Consider the following 16,623-nt stretch of genomic DNA (forward strand, 5'->3'; position numbering starts at 1 on the left):
CATGCAAAATATATTTGTAACTATGCTCAAATTTTTGAAAGCTACTTAACCTATGAAACTGTAACCTTAAGAATATAAAGTAGGGCAGCCAGATGGCTCATTTGGTTAGACCGCGAGCTCTGTACAACAGGGTTGCCAGTCTGATTCCCAGATGGGCCAGTGAGCTGTGCCCTCCACAACTAGATTGAAGACGCTGAGCTGTCCTGGCCGGATGGCTCAGTTGGTTAGAGCGAGGGCTCTCAAAAAGGTTGCCGGTTCACTTGGAGCTGAGCTGCGCACTCCACAACTACACTGGTACCTCGCTTTTCTAATGTAATCCATTCTGGAAGACCGTTCGAGTTCTGAAATGTTCGAAAACTGAGGCACAGTTTCCCCATAGAAAGTAATACAAAATGGATTCATCCGTTGCAGACCTTTAAAATCAACCCCTAAAACTGCAAATTTAACATGAATTTTACTATCTAATGATACCATAGATCCATAAAATTTACAGCGTTCGTAAACTGAAACGTTCGTCAACAGACACGTTTGAAAACCGAAGTACTATTGTAGATTGAAGGACAACTTGGAGCTGATGGGCCCTGGAGAAATTCACTGTTCCCCAACATTTCCCAATAAAAATAAATTTTAAAAAAAGACTATAAAGTAGCCACAAAACTATCGCGTCTTAAAAATCCTCAAATCTAATTTCTCAAGTGGTCTGTGGAAATCAGCAGCACAATACTGGTGTTTGAAAATGGAGATTCCTAAGCCCTGCCAAGGCTGACTGACAAGACTCTCCCCACCTCCCCACCCCCGTTTCTCCCCTATGATAGAACCCAGGATCTGAATTTTTAGCAAGCACTTTTGCTTTAGCTTTTTCTAAGATGAAGATATTTTTATGTTCCATGTGAATGCTCACTAAAGGATGACCTCAGCAGGGGAAGATTTTAATGATTGGTGGAGAAGTAGAAGGCTAATTAGAACTCTTGCTTGAGAGCTTTTTCTAAAAGAACTTTTTACAAATACTCCAGGAATTGAGTAATAAGACACAAAGTATGTCTCTTTTCCCCACTCCTTCTTTGTACAGCATGAAGATATTTACTAATGTATTAGTGACTCATTCTAACCCTTACCCATTTCAGTCTTCTTTAACCACTACCCCAAAATTCTAAAGGAAAAATATTCAGGAATTATGGTTTAAATAAAAACAGCTTCTGGGGAAAACCATACGAATTGTACAGGAGACCTTTCTGTACAATCTATCCAACTTCCTGTGAACCTGTGAAGTTTTTAAGTAGAGCAATCTTCTTAACAATTTAGGAGTACTGAATGCTAAAATTTTGAGGGAGAATACTTGGGTTTAATAGTTATTTTGTGTAAAGGCAAGAGAAAATCATTATAAAAAGAATCCTCAGCTAATATAAAGATAAAACAAATGTACAGTATCTAAGCCAAATTCAAAATGTGACTATTACAGGAAGTAGGAGAATATTTTCTATTATTTGGCTTCCTCTTTAGCTATCTGAATTTTATTGATGATTCTAGCTGACTAAATGAAGCCTTTATTTGCCCACTAATAAGCTTTACAAAACTAAGGTATGTGCTCAAGATTTCTAGCATTATCAATCCTATACCTAAATATGCACCACTTCTTGGAATGAAGCTCATAACCATCACCCAAATTCCTTTTCCAAAAGAATACCTCAAACAAAACTAAAAATGTTTACCAACAACTATTCAACTTTTTAAAATGTCAGATATTGATAATTCTTACCTCTTATTCTTAGTGTTTTCTAAATGCTGATATAGTGTTCATCAGCATTAATTTCACAGCAACCTCAATCAACTCATCTCTGACCTAGGAGTATATTCTTTTCCTTCCTTCTTACAACCATTTAATAGTGCACAACTGATTCTCAATTCTGGTTGTTGCTAAGCTGCAACTGCAGGAGATTCTTTTTAAAATATTATACACTGAAAATAAAGAAACTAACAGCTAAGGCATTACAAATCTTAGGCATGCCAACAGAGATCCTGAGGAATTCAACACTCAGGAAAAAAGTTCAGGAAGGTTAACTGAGACAGGCCCCTGGCTGGACCAAACCTCTCCAATAAATGGATCAACAGAGACAAAAAAAACACATTCCCTCCCAGAATTCTTTTCCCATAAAGAATCTGCAGTAGGAAAAATTTATGTTCAATTAGCCACTTAAAAATAATACTCAGATTAATTTTATTTCAAGGAAAGGTTTTCAGAAAAATACCTCTCCTTAAATTAGCAAGAGATTAAATCATAAAGGAGGAAAACCGTGAAGCAAGCTTATTTTGGTTTACATTTCATCTGTGAGATTGGTTATGTCAAAGTTTAATCTAAGCACAAATGAAATTAGTTCAACACTCAGCTATATGAAATAGAAAATTTACAAAATAAAAACATACACTATGCCTCAAAAAACTGAAAATACAAGCCACTTCTGGGTATATATCCAAAATAATTGAAAACACTGTCTCAGAGGGATATTTGCTACCGCATTTTCACAGCAGCATTACTTACAATAGCCAAAAAGGTAGAAACAACACAAGTGCCCATCAAGGGACAAATGGGTAAATCAAGTGCGTTATATACATACAATGCAATATCATTCAACCTTAAAAAGGAAATCCTGCCACATGTTACAACATGGATGAAACTTGAGAATATTATGCTAAGTGAAATAAGTGTCACACACAAAAAAAGATACTATGATTCCACTTACATAAAATATCTAATGTAGTCAAATTCATAGAAAGCAGAATGATGGTTGCCAGAGACTGAAGGAAGGGGAAAATGGGGAATTGTTTAATGGGTATAGCTTTAGTAATGCAAGATGAAAAAGTTCTGGAGATCTATTTCACAATGTGAATGTACTGAACTATACACTTAAAAATGGTTAAGAGAAGTTGGCTCATTTTATGTGCTACCTATGTAGAGTGGAAAGTTTGATGAGAAGTAGTATATTTTCATGGTGGTAAAGAAATTATTAATGCAAGAGAAATAACAGTAACTACACGGGGAAATAATAGGAAAACACCCTGACCTGAGGGAGAATCCACGTGACCATCACCAATGAATTATGAGGGCAAATGACGACCATGTACCTGCAGATGAGCACGAGAACACGCTGCCCGTATAACCTGAACCTCTCATGAGCAAATGTCAGACAACCCCAAATTGAGGAACAGCCTCTATTACATATGTTGTATTTTATACTGCAATGAAATGCAATATATGATCATTTACTAGAGGAGGAAAAAAGTTTTAAAGGACTCTATTAGAAAAATTGACAAAATAATGAAATATGGGCTGCAAATTAGATAAAAGTACTCTGTCAGTGTTTCCTGAATTTGAAAACTATATTGTAGTTATGTACAAGAATATCTTTAATCTTAGGAAGTGCTCAAATATTAAGGATTAAAGGAACCTATTCTCAAATAGTTCAAGGAAAATAATGTTTACGTAAAGAATGACAATCAATAATGTTGTAAAGATTTTGTAGGGTATCTGATGGACACTTGTCTTGTTAGGGAGACCACCTCAGGGAAGATGTAGATGCCTGATCACTGCACTGTACACCTGAAGCTGAAGCTGAACAATAATGAATGTCAACTACAATTTCATATGTAGATAGATAGATAGTTAGATAGATAGATAGATAGATAGATAGATAGATAGATAGATAGATACTTACATGAAGTGGAGTACAGCATTAGGAATAGAGACAGTGGAAATGTAATGCTTCTGTGTGATGTCAGAAGGGTAGTAGATCAGGAGAGGGGGATTATCACTGTGTGAGGGATATAAATGGTAAATGTCTAACTATTACATTGTTTTGTGCACCTGAAACTAATAAAAAAAAAAAAGAATGACAAAGCAAATGTAGCAAAATGTTAAGAATCAATGAATCCAGATAGAATGCATGAGTTCTCTGCTATGTCTGAAATTATTTCAAAATAAAAAACAAAACTAGTTTTTAAAAGTATGATCTTAAATTTAGTTTACCTCAGTTCCTCCAAAACTTTTAAGAAGGTATATAAAAAAAGAAAATGTCCTATTTAAGCATAAATGCCAGCAAACTCACCTCAAGTACCAGTAAGCACAAAAATCTATATTCAAAAACAAGTATGCTCATTATAGTCAAATAGCATAAAACTAGGTCCTAGCCCTAGGACCCAACACTTCAGTAGGTGAGACTAGAATGCAACAGTCATTGCCAAGAAGCTACAGACTGTAGAGAAAGAAATCACTATGGATCAGTGATCAGGCAATGGGCTTTGCATAAAATGGGACAACACTTAGAAGAGCCCAGGCTGATTAAATGAAGACTGAAATGAGGAGTGGTGAAGTAAGAGTGATTACCCATTTTTGAAAGTTGGTAACCAAAAGGTTGCTTTTAAAAAAGTAAAACACTGAGCAGGTGTGATAAAAATCATCAGAGAACCAGATGCAACATAGGAGTCACCAGTCAGCAACACGATTCCCTCTTCCACAGGAGACAGGTAAGGATTCAGAGGCTTAAACCAGCAGTAAAAGTAATCCATCTGGCAGAAAGAGGAGGGTGTTGTTATGAGGGTGTGTAAGTGTGGTGGACAGAGAACACTAGTCTCTTAACAAGACAGCCAACGAAGGCTTAATTACAGTGATGAAATTGAAAGTGGCTAAATCATTTTGTTAAAAACTTAAGCTCAGCTATAGTCCGGTCCCATCATTTAATAAGAGGTGAGCACACAATCTCCCTTTCCCTAACTTTGAAATGTGTCACTCAAACGTGAGCCCTTTTCTATTAGGTTTTAAAAGCATATAGGAAGCAAAAAGGACCATAAGGACTAAATTCACTAACCAGACGTAACTTTCTCTTCATGACAAAGCAAATCATTTCCTTACAAAGCCATCTGCCCCAGGTAGATGACAAACATCTCCCACCCTCCATTTGTAAACAACTCCTACTTATCTCATTCCCTAGTAAAATACAAATGTCATCCTTCCTTATTAATTAAAAGGGCAAAGTTATACTCCACCAGCATTACCTGAAGCTTCTACAAATTCTTTCAAGGTATTTTAAAGATGTAGGCCACAAATACAACAGGATTTAGGTTGACTGGCTATTCAAGTAAACCCATATTAAGTGACTATACTAGTTGTTGTCACATTCATCCTAGTTCTGCCACTTAGAAGCTTCATAAAATAATAGTTAATACTTATATAGCACTTACTGTGTGGCATGCATTTACATTAATTGATATAATCACCACAACAACCCTATTAAAGTGCTATACTACCGCCATTTTATAGCTGAGGAAACTAAAGAACAGAGGGTAAATGATCTTCCCATGATTACACAGCTACGTAGTAAGCAGCAGAGCCAGGATACGAATCCAAGCAGTCAGCCCAAAGTCAGGCTCTTAACTACTGCCTCCCTCATCTCAAGTTCCTTAACCCCTCTCATCCACCTGACTTCCCCACTAAGGGAGTGGAGCTGTTCACAGGTCCACATGCTCTTCTCTGAATCCCATGGACATAGACAGGCTTCAGAATTCAAAATTTTTCTGGTTTACAAAAGATTATAAGCACCCTATTATCAAGCATATTAATATTTCAGAAGTGAAATGAAAAAACATTCACACTAAGTAGGATAAATAGATCTAATAGCCTCACACAATTTAAGGTCATGATTGGTTTTGCCATCAAAAAAGTAACAAAGTTCAGTTTCCAGTTTCTGGATTTTGAAATTGCAGTTAAGTAACTTGATAGAATTGTCATCAGCATTAAATAAGAATATACTTAATTGCTTACCATTGGTCCTAGTACACAATACTAAGTAGGCACAATACATAGTAACTATTACATTAAAATTAAAATGTATTAGATTTTATTAATTGTAAGTGAATGAATGATGTTTTTAATTAAAAACTCCAAGTATTACAAGGGCAATCTGCAGGGATTATAGGTACCCAAATAGGTGAGGTGGGAGGATGATCTTAGCACCATAAAAACAGAACACCAATTATGAACAACACTACCAGGAAATAGCCTTTTAAATTAACCGATGGTGAAGAGGGCTACGTAAGTCTTAAAAGAATGTGTCTCTAACCATAAGAATTTACTCAATCTTCTAAAATTTATTCAATCCTCTTAGAAAATCAGATAGCTTTTAGAAGTAGGAAAAAAAGAGGCTAAACACTAATATTTCAGAATTCAAGCTCCCAAACATGTACGTCAAACAATTCTCTAAAAAACTTACCTGGATAACTAGGTTTGAATATAACGGTAAAAACAACTATAGAGAAAACACTTATCCTTTTTAATAACATCTGTATTCAAATTATTTAATTCCGTAATAGTAAATTGTTCTTATAAAATAACCATCCAAAAAAAAAATGATAATGGCCACAAAGTGGCAAACTATTTTTAAGAACAGACACATCTTGACTTCACTTTCATATGTCACTTAGGGCAACATACGTGACATTTCCCCAAGAAAATGAATACTGCTATAAAAGGATCTTTTTAATTATTAATGTAAATATTCATCACAGTTTTCAAACACTTTAACAGAATTCCCTTAGTCCTGGCTCTATGATATCAAAAAGCCGTTTTAAGTATATTATGTTTTCATTGATTTCTATGTACTTTTAATATTTCTTTTATATTATGTCCAACAGAGTTCATCAGAAGTCTAAGTATGTCTCAACAGATGGACTTTTTAAAAAAGGCAATGTGGGGGCGGCTGGATAGCTCCCCCTGTTAAGAGCATGGTGCTCATAACAAGGTTGCCGGTTCGATCCCTACATAGGCCACTATGAGCTGCGCCCTCCACAACTACCTGACTTGGAGCTGATGGGTCCTGGAAAAACACACTTAAACAAATAAAAGTTTAAAAAAAAAAATAAAAGGCAATGGGGGGACAAAAATAAATTAACTAATTAAAAAAGCAATGTATTCAATTTATTTCACTATTGTTGTTTTACCAAAAACAGGTTGTCCAATTTACTGCACTTCGGTCTTTAAATCCTTTTCCAAAAAAAAACTTTAAAAAGAGGAAACATTTTAATAAATAAATAAATACTTTTCCAATCCAATCATCCAGCACTTAATAAATGCTGAGCTTGTACTCAAGGAGCTCCTCTTGTGAACAAGTGGATTCCACTGTTGCCAGAGCCAGGCCAGCCAAGGCAAAACAAATGATACCTAATTTAAAACCCAGGGTCATATACGAAAGAGAGAAGGAATCCCATTTCCAAAATGCCCAGAGTTCACTACATTGAACTGGAGAGCAATTCATATTTTAAAAGCAGCAGCTATTGACTGGTTGAGTGAGCAACTGAGAGCTCCATCCTTTCTACCTACCAGGGTAACTCCCCACCAAAATCACAAGCTAAATGGTAATGATAAAATATAGTTAAGTGTATTAAAACAGGGTTGTTTCCAAATCTTAGAGAATTGTCCATCATTCAAAAAGTCATTTTCAATATACCTATTAACAACTGCCACTTATAATTTTAGGCAATTTACTTAATCTCTCTGAGCCTCAGTGTCTTTTATCTGTGAAACAGGGATTAGTAGAATTTACTTCATTGGACTTTCCAGAGAGTAAAATGAAACACTGTATACAAAGTGCTTACCATAGTCTGCATAAGCCTGGGAAATACATAGTAGCTATTATTAATCACAGAAAGTAAAGTTTGGCAACCTTCTTAGATATTGGGAATATGCAGAAAAGTTCAATGAAATCAAGTGTTATAGGAGGTATGAGTTTTAAAAGGCTATAAACCACTATTCTGTAGTAAAGTGACTAATATAAAATTGGCCCAAAGGGAGATAAAAATTATTGTCTAAACGTCTAGTGGGCAACCAGATTTAAGAAACTATTTGCAAGTTTAATTTCCAGTTCTATAATGAGGATTTATATCTGCCATCCAAGTCACCCATACCCATATGTATTGCTTACTTTGTAATTACATCCATTTGAAATTAACCAGTAACTCTTAAAACAGGCTTAACAAATTTATCATTCTATTTTGCAGAAACTACCCCTCATCCCCTAAAAATCAATTATCTCTAAATATGATCGGAGAATAATTTCCTTCAGAATCACCTTGTTAAAAACACAAAGTGGTAGAAAGGAGCTCAGAAATCTTAAGCAAATTTGTTTTGAGGACCACTGTCCAAAGTGTTTCACAAAAACATTCTGTATTAAATCCACTTAACCTCCACTTACTTTCATGCAAGATCTGCCACTAGACTAGCAAGCTCTATTCTTCTGTGAATGTGTGTCTAAATTAATTTGGGAATTTAGGAAGAACAGAGCCAATAAATATCAAGAAATAAGGATGCACTTCGTAGGCACAAATAACCACTAAGAACATCTTTCATTTTTTAATCAGTGGCTAACAACCATAACAGAGATAAGCAAATAATATACAACCTCTTTAATAGCCCCTCCCACCAAAAAGAAATGATCTCAGGAAGATCAAACCTATAGTTGCATCAAGAATTTTGCTTTAAAACAGTATAGTGACGTATGGTCTTATTTACACAAAAGGCTGAAAATTAACCTCATTAGAAACCCAAGTCCAATAAAACACGCCTTGTGTATAACATATCTAGTTATCTAGTTTATAAAATTTAGTTATAAAATTTACTTTTAATACCATGATGTTACAGGTTCTTTACTCAGATTCAAACTAGGTTTTTAGTGTCCAACTAATCACTTCCAAAGAAAAATCATTGAAGTCCAACATGCACTGGAAGAACTCACTCTCCATACAGTACATATACTGGTCTGGTAGGGAATGTCCTACAGCTGTCTGGATCAGAAAGTGATTGGCACTTCCCTGTTATTTTACTGTGGGAACGCTTTAGCAACACCATGGGCTCTAAGAATCACCATCAAAAAATATTTAAGTGTTTTAAATATGTACAACTCAATGCAATCATTCAAACATACTACTTGAGGACCTAAATTCTCCACCTGGACGCTTAGTATAAGCTACTGATACCACTACTCACTGCTTCACCAGAATGGCTGTATATTTTTCCCACCAAAAGTAGGGCTATTGCACCATACGTTTCATGGTCTCTGTAAAGAAAAAAAATCATTGTCTTGGTTTATATTTTCTTAAAAGAAACAAGTAAATTTTCTACAAATTGCTTTAAGAACTTAGTGAAATCTGAGGTTTTCTAAGGAAATCAACTCAATTCTTTTTAATGCAACAGTATCCCACATACATACACAAAAAGTCAACAGTTATGAAAGATCAATTCCGAAATACAACTACAACTTTTAATAAGCATGTACCACAAAATTAAAATGCACAAGGGTTTAAGCATAAGCATGTACTTCATGACTCCTTAATTCATATCAAGTCAAAAAAAAACCAGAATTCAGAAAGACTTTTCAGCATTTCAAAGTAGTTTTATAACTATTTTTTTAAGACATGGAGAACAGCACTAAACAGTTTAAATGCTCTTTCTGTGTAGAAAAGAAACCATAGGTCCCAGTACTTCCCTTCAGGTATGGATTGAAAAGGCTGAGAAACTGTTTGCCTTTGCAGATGTTCTTGACTGGTTAAATTTTTCTGTTTGAAATTACTCAAGTTGGAGGTGTATTTAAGGGATAGGTCTAAAAGTTTGCAGGCAGGCAGGAGATATCCCTATCATTTCTACTAACCCGAAACAAGGCTTTCAAAAGAGGCCCTCTCAGGATTGCAGTTGCTGTCCCTTCGGTTTGTTCCTGAGGGAAAAGAACTATTTTTAAAAAGTTAAGGAAATGCATCCAAGTGGATGCAATGGGAAAAAATCCAGAATGTGGAAAATTCTACCAAACAAAGACTGTGGGTTTAACAAATAAACTGCAAGGGAATAAAACTAATGTCAGAACTACAGATGAAAAACTTAGGAAACTTACCAACCATCTACAATGTAAACTCTACTTAGATCTTAATCTGAACAAAACAGATTTTAACTGCATTGTTCATTTAGAGCCGATCTGTGAAATTTTAACACTGACTGGATATATGATCATGATATAAAGGAGTTGCCATTATTTTAGGTGCGGTAATAGCAGTACGGTTATGGTTTTTAAATCCTTATCTTTTTTAGAGATCTATACTGAAATATTTATGGTAAAGTGACTATGTTCAGGATGTGCTTCAAAATAATCCAGTGGAGGTGGGCAAACCATGAAACAAGTTTGGCTAATGGTTGATAAATGTCGAAGCAAGGGCAATAAATAAATAGAAGTTCATTTCCCATAATAAAAAATAAATTATGGTACAATCACTGATTTATTATTCTGTCTCAAGTAATCATTAAGGCAGTTTAGCAACTTGAAGGAATGCTTATTATATAATGCTATATGAAGAAACAAATGTACCTATGTCAAAATTACAAAAGCATTAATTGGTAAAAAGGGAATAAAAAAACAAACTGAATTTGTGGGTTAGTTGATTATTTTTATCTGCTAGTATTACACTATTATCATTAGACATTGATGATGAATTCAGGAATAGGCAGGTAATTTAAACTACCTAAGAAGGTTGGCAATAAAATAGTGGAGGAGCGGAGAATAAACCAGAGAATGTATAACTCACTTTAAAGGTATTTAGTTTCAAATACTATGTGCAAGTATGCTACATAAAACGTTTTTAACCAGATATTCAAATATCTTCATTTTTAGGATGCCTATGTCATTGACAGGCTAAAGCAACCTACTCTGAAGAAAGGAGGAAGTAACAGTCAAACAGGGATGACACAGGAAAACCAGACCACCTGGTCACCCTGTTCACTTTACACATATAAACTGAGGCTTGGAGCTGTTTACTTGTTTGTGCTTAAGTGAACTGTCTAAAGTCAAAATGAATTAGCCTCATAAGAACCAGAGAGACTGCAGCCCAGAGAGGCACAGAGTCAGTGCTAATTGGAGAGGCCAGTACTGCAAGTCAGAATCCAAGTACCCTAACACTGTCCAGGTCAATCTATTTAGTACCACGTTCAGGTTTTTTTTAATTACAGGTGTCCTGCTCCTTTTTTCCACAAAAAGATTCTCCTCAGAAATGAGTTCTTCAATCAAATAACTCAAAATAAGGCAGAAAAAAAAAGAAAACAACACTGGTAGGAAGGGGGGAGAATGTCAAATGCTTACAAAAAAAGCAGACTCTTGGTCAATCCACATATATATGAAATCCTATACTCTAGGATCAAACACTGTTTCTACACAGTGAAAAACTCTTCCACTTTAAAAGACATTTTTGAACCATGCATAATGTCAGAATAATTAATAAAAGCAATTACTGGCCCTTTTGAAGAAAAGCACTCAGTAGTTTCCCAAATGTTAATTCTTTCCTGACTATCTCACCAAACGGCAAGAACCAACACTTCAGAGTCTACTGCATGTTCCCCAATATACAGCTCAGGAAATGGGTAATCTCCAGAGCAGGTGCCATGGTTATGAGCTGACTAAGGAATCTGCTTGGCTCTAGCACCCATAGCATTAGTATTAGCCCATACTGATACTGAAATCTAGATAAACACTAAACTTCAAAAATCTGCCAATTCTTTAGTTAGTGCTTAAAAGAAAACTTGCCAGCCCAATTAACTTTTTAACATAAAAGTCCAAGAAGTACAGGCTGTTTAGAATCAGATCAACCTATATCTCAATTCTCACCTTGCCATTTACAAGCTAAATAACTGGCCAAATTAAATGAACCTCAATTTTCTCCTATATAAAAGAAAATACCACCAGTTATAAAGACTAAAGCATGTGGTATAATGCCTGGTACATAACAGGCACTGAATGGGAAGCTATTTGTACTGAAAGGTTTAAATCGAATAGGATACAAACTATTCTTAAACCAACTGAGGACCACACTCATGGTCCTGACTAGTCTATAGAGGGTATCTCCTGGGGCATCAGTTAACCCCAAAACTGCACGTGAAAGTATGTCATAGTATGTGATCCAGATATACACAGATTGTAAAATATACTGGCAGATCCATTTTTCCAAATTACACTATGAAAAAGGGATACCCAACTGGTCAAGCATTGGTCCAATAATTCCTTGAAGTGCTAAATTTTAAAAACCAGATGTTTTATTTCCTTACCACTTCTACAATGGATGCCTCCCACGTAAGTTAATATAGAAGGGAGGAACTGTGTCTCATACATATACGTGCATGCCTCACAGATACTGCGGGTTCGGTTCCAGACCATCACAATAAAGCGAGTGTCACAGTATAATAAGTCGTACTTTTTACTGGTGGAGGGTCTTGCCTTCAGTTTATTAAAAAAAAAAAAAAAAAAAAGTAACACCTGTGAAGCACAATAAAGCCAAGTGCAATCAATAAATGAGGTATGCCTCGTTTTGGAATCCCTAGGAGGGGCCCTTACACTCAGATGTGCTCAATAAATATTAGTTGAATGAAAAGTTGATAGTTCCCTTAATGGCTTTTTAAAAACCACTTTAATGACAGGATGCTTTCACTTCAAAACATTAAAATGTAGGTTAATAATAGCTTCCCCAACAAAAGAAATTGCTGTTGATAAGCACTGTTAGAAAAATAGACCAAAACTCTAAAAATTAACTGCAATCCTCTAACGATGAAAAAAAGAAAAAAGAGAAAAACAAAAACAAAATGAGCACCTCAAAACAGGAAAGAACTATCCATTCCATTTCCAGAAACAACTTACCTTTTTGCACCTTCCTTTTGCAGATTTGAAATCCAGATACTCACACAATCACCAGCCTTCACTTCTGTTTGATTCAATAGCATACACACTACTGGGTCTCTTTTGCTATTAAATACATCAGTAGAAAGCACACTGGTCTTATTCTGCTTTCTAACTATGAAAACAAAAGTGCCAAAGTCCTAACTCAAAATTCTTTTTAAAAAGACTTTTGAAAAATGAGATGAAATAACATGCAGAAATGATTGTAAAGGCTCCCATCTTCTCCCTCCCCCCACACACATCATACTTTGAAACATTAATTTTAAATGGATTTTTTTTTCCCCCAAACGGGAAAGGACTCTCGTTGTACCTTGCTGGGCGGGCAAGGAGGTAAAAGTAAAACATACTAAAATAAGCCATTTCCAAACAGGTGAAATGCCATCAGAGTGTGTGCTGTTGCAGGAAACAGAATGGAGAGCCGTGAATGGGAGTCTGCACTTCACATCTGCAAAAGAAGAGTAAAAAGGTTAACTTCACTGTAGGCTGAGAGCCTCCTCTTTACCTGTGTAAAGCAATGCCCATAAACATTTTAAAGCAAAAGATGAAAATGTGCGGGCTAAGACAGGTTTGCAGGTGAACTCAACCTTTCTTGTCCTTAATACATACATTTAAACTGTACCTACAGTATTAGAAGTCAGTATTTGCACACGTTCAAATACCAGACCATCTTGCTGTTCCAAGTTAAAAAGGCCATGCGATCTCGTCTTCAGACTGTCCTTAAAACTATGTCAGTCATGAGATGAAGGTGTTTCCCGTTGAGCAATTGTCGCCTAAGGAGGACTGGATCTAACCGTCGGAATGAAGACCCGGCAAAAGGCTCGCGTTAACTAAAAGCGCTTCCCCCTGCAGGGAGTGCCGGGGAACCTCGGGACCCCCGCGCCCACACGCCCTCCTCCAGCCTCGTTAGAATTAAAGGTTAACTGGGGACCAGACCCGCCTCACCAGCGGCCTCCCGGACCAGGACCCTGTCCTCGGAACCCCCCTCCGCCCCAGGGCGAGCGAGCCGGGCCCGGTGCCCCCGGGGCCGCGGGCGGGGTGACACCGCGAGCCCGTCCCGCGCCGCGCCCTCCACCCGGCGGCACACCCGGGGCCGGGGCCGCCCTCTCCCGGCCTCTCCCGGCCCTCGGAGGAGAGCGCCACGCGGGACCGGGGGCGGCGCGCCGGGGAGGCGGGAGCCGGGGGTGAGAGGGCGGCCCCGGGCTCCCCCTCCCGGGGACCGAGCGGCGCGGCGCGCCCAGGGCCGACGCGGGGGTGGGCGCGGTACCTTTTGGACAGGTCCATGAGGACCCCGGAGAAGAGCTTCTCCCCGAGGCGGAACGACACGACGAGCGCGTCCTCAATGATGTGGTCCAGCGTGACCCGCACCTCCGAGCCGGGGATGAGCTGCGACACCGCAGAGTCCCCGCCGGCCGGCGGCACGAGCGCCGGGGCTGCGGGCGGGGGCAGCGGCGGCTCCTGGCGCTCCTCGGGCGGCGGGGCAGGCGAAGGCGCAAGGTCGGGCCCTTCCCGAGGCGCGGCCGCCGCCGGCTCCGCCACCCGGGCGGGCAGCTCCTCCTCAGCCTCTGGCTCCAGCCCCGCCGCCTCGGGGCTGCGAGCGAGCTCCCCCGGCGGCGGCGGTGGAGGCGGCAGCGGCGGCTCGTCGGCCTGAGGCGAGGACTGCTGCCCGTCGGCCTCGCCGTCCGGCACAGATGCTTCGGTGGCGGTGACCGGGAGCGGGTCAGTGCCGGCCTCGCTGCCGGGGATGGGCTCCATCTCCGGCTCGGCCTCGCCGGCGCCCCCCTCCCCGGGGGACGCTGCAGTCGCTGCCGCCTCTGCAGCTACGGCCGCCATTTTCTTCCTGGCTTCACCCTCCTCCGACTCCCGCTGCAGCGGCGCTAGCGGCAGCGCTGCTTGGTTCCCTGGGCCTTGCCCTCCCTCCCGCGAACACTTTCGTCCCGCCCTTTCCCTGAAGGTTATTATTGGCACCGCGCCATTGGTTCCGTCCGACACCCCTCCCGCACTTCTGATGTACCATTGGCCATATGTGGACGTCTATCATCCAGTCATTCCACCCTCCCATGCAGAGTAGGAACTTCTCATTGGCAGGATGAGTTGTCAAATGTCGAATCTTAGAGGAGGGGGTGGGCTCAAAGTAGGCGGGGGAAGTCACAAAAGCGGAGCCATAGACTCACCGACTCTTGCTATTGGCTGGAAGAGGAAATACAATTTTATGGTTGGCCTATGTTCCTGCCCATTATCAGCCAGTCTTTCAGAGGCGGGAGAAAGGAGGGAATCACGTGGCGTGCCAGTTCTTTCAAAGGAGACCGAGGGGAGGAGTAACAGGAGAATGTGAGAGGGGAACTGCTTCCCAAGAATCCCTGCGCAGAGGTCCTTAGAATAAATGTTATTTCTAGGCGTGCGGCCGCTTGTGGGCATGACAAGTTTCTTTCGGTAGGTCAACTAAAGTTTGAAAATAAGTCTACAGGTTCTTGGAGTTCCTACTATGCTACGCACTGTGCTAGGTACAGGAGATAACATGTTGGGCAAGACATCCTCCATAACCTCATGGCAGCCTCTCCAGCCTCCACACAACGTGTGTGTTCCTTGACTTCTCTCCATTTGCTAGGAACAACGCACCTATTTATTTCAAAGTAGGACAATGCTAGTGAAAAGAGAAGGAACACCATGCACACTGGATCAAGCTGATGAAAGTTCCAAAGAGCAGTCGTGAGACATTCATTGCTGGGCTCCTATGTAAACACTGCTTGTTCCCTCCACAGTCACTGGAAAATGCGCACACCTGTTTTCTCGCTTAACCTTTCCTTTTCCCGGCCTCTCCTAAGCCAAAGGTTCAAAAAGTTCCTCTTTTTAGTGCCCTAATGCCCCTACTTCTCTATCCTACTGTAAGTTTCTTGGTTTGTATGTTTGGAAGACTCTACTAAATCCATTTCTCTCAAATTGTACCTCAAAGTCAGCCTGCTCTCCAGAAGAGATTATAGGCTCTGAGAATACGTACAGGAGGCAGGGAAGAAAAGTTGCCAGCCTTAAAGGGAGTAAAAAAATAAAATTCTGAAGAATAATTACAGTTACCATGTATTGAATACCTACTGTGTACCAGGTACTCATGCAAACACTTGAGATACCATTTCATTTAATTCTTACAATATCCATATGAGGGAGATGCTATTATTACTATTATTATACCCATTTTATAGATAAAGAAACGGAAGCACAAAAAGGGTGCCCAGGGTCACTCAGCTAGTAAGTTGCAGAGTCAGGATTCCAGCTTTACACTGGAAGAACTGAAAATGGCAAAAAGTAAATATCACTATTTGCTCAAGCCACAGGGCTCTTGAGAAAAGGCCAATAGGAAATCCCTGTCGGGCAGGTTCAGCATCTCCAAAGTAACAGAAGGAAATGAATTTACTGACTGTCCACTCTGTGCCAGAGATTTTCCCTTAAGCTCTCATTTAAAATCCTGTGAGTTAACTCTCCCTCTTTTAAAGATGAGGAAACTGACCTTAGCCATAGTTGAAATCTTCAAGATCACACAGATGGCTAGCAGCAGATCCTTCCAAGGTCTTTCCAAGTGCATGCCCATTTCACTCACTCATTTATCGAACAAATTATCTCCTGCAGCCTCATGCCTACAATAAACAGACATGGACCCCACCTTACAGAGTTTTCACCGTGATCACTTTGTCTATATAGTTCACCATAATCAATTAATTAAACTAACATATAATTCTATGAAACTCCTAGACCTACTCTGAGCTCCCACATTGTATAATCTCCCACAGGAAAAAAAAAATACAGTTCAGGTTCTGGGACCTGATTACTTCTTGCAGTAATTCATTGCAAGACACTGCAGTGAATTATTTAAACTAAGGATTTATAG

General features: G+C 39.3%; 1 protein-coding gene across 12 annotated transcripts in view; it reads right to left on the minus strand.

Annotated features, from left to right (window-relative positions):
- PWWP2A (PWWP domain containing 2A) overlaps window positions 1-14,602 on the minus strand; it is a gene marked incomplete at its 5' end in the record, with an annotated part of 32,837 nt that extends 18,235 nt beyond the window's left edge. For 10 of the 12 annotated variants that reach the window (XR_013992435.1, XR_013992436.1, XR_013992437.1 and 7 more), the window contains one exon: window positions 14,011-14,602. Coding sequence is in view for 7 of the 12 variants with exons in the window: in XM_081036265.1 (XP_080892391.1) it covers window positions 14,011-14,576 (566 nt within the window). Of the gene's footprint in view, window positions 1-9,024; window positions 9,111-14,010 lie in introns of those variants that run through there. The other 2 variants (XM_081036266.1, XM_081036270.1) reach the window with 2 other exon arrangements.
- Window positions 14,603-16,623: the final 2,021 nt, after the last annotated feature.

The sequence above is a fragment of the Rhinolophus hipposideros genome (genome assembly GCF_964194185.1).
Source record: "Rhinolophus hipposideros genome assembly, chromosome: 23".
In the NCBI taxonomy this organism is placed as follows: Eukaryota; Metazoa; Chordata; class Mammalia; order Chiroptera; family Rhinolophidae; genus Rhinolophus; species Rhinolophus hipposideros.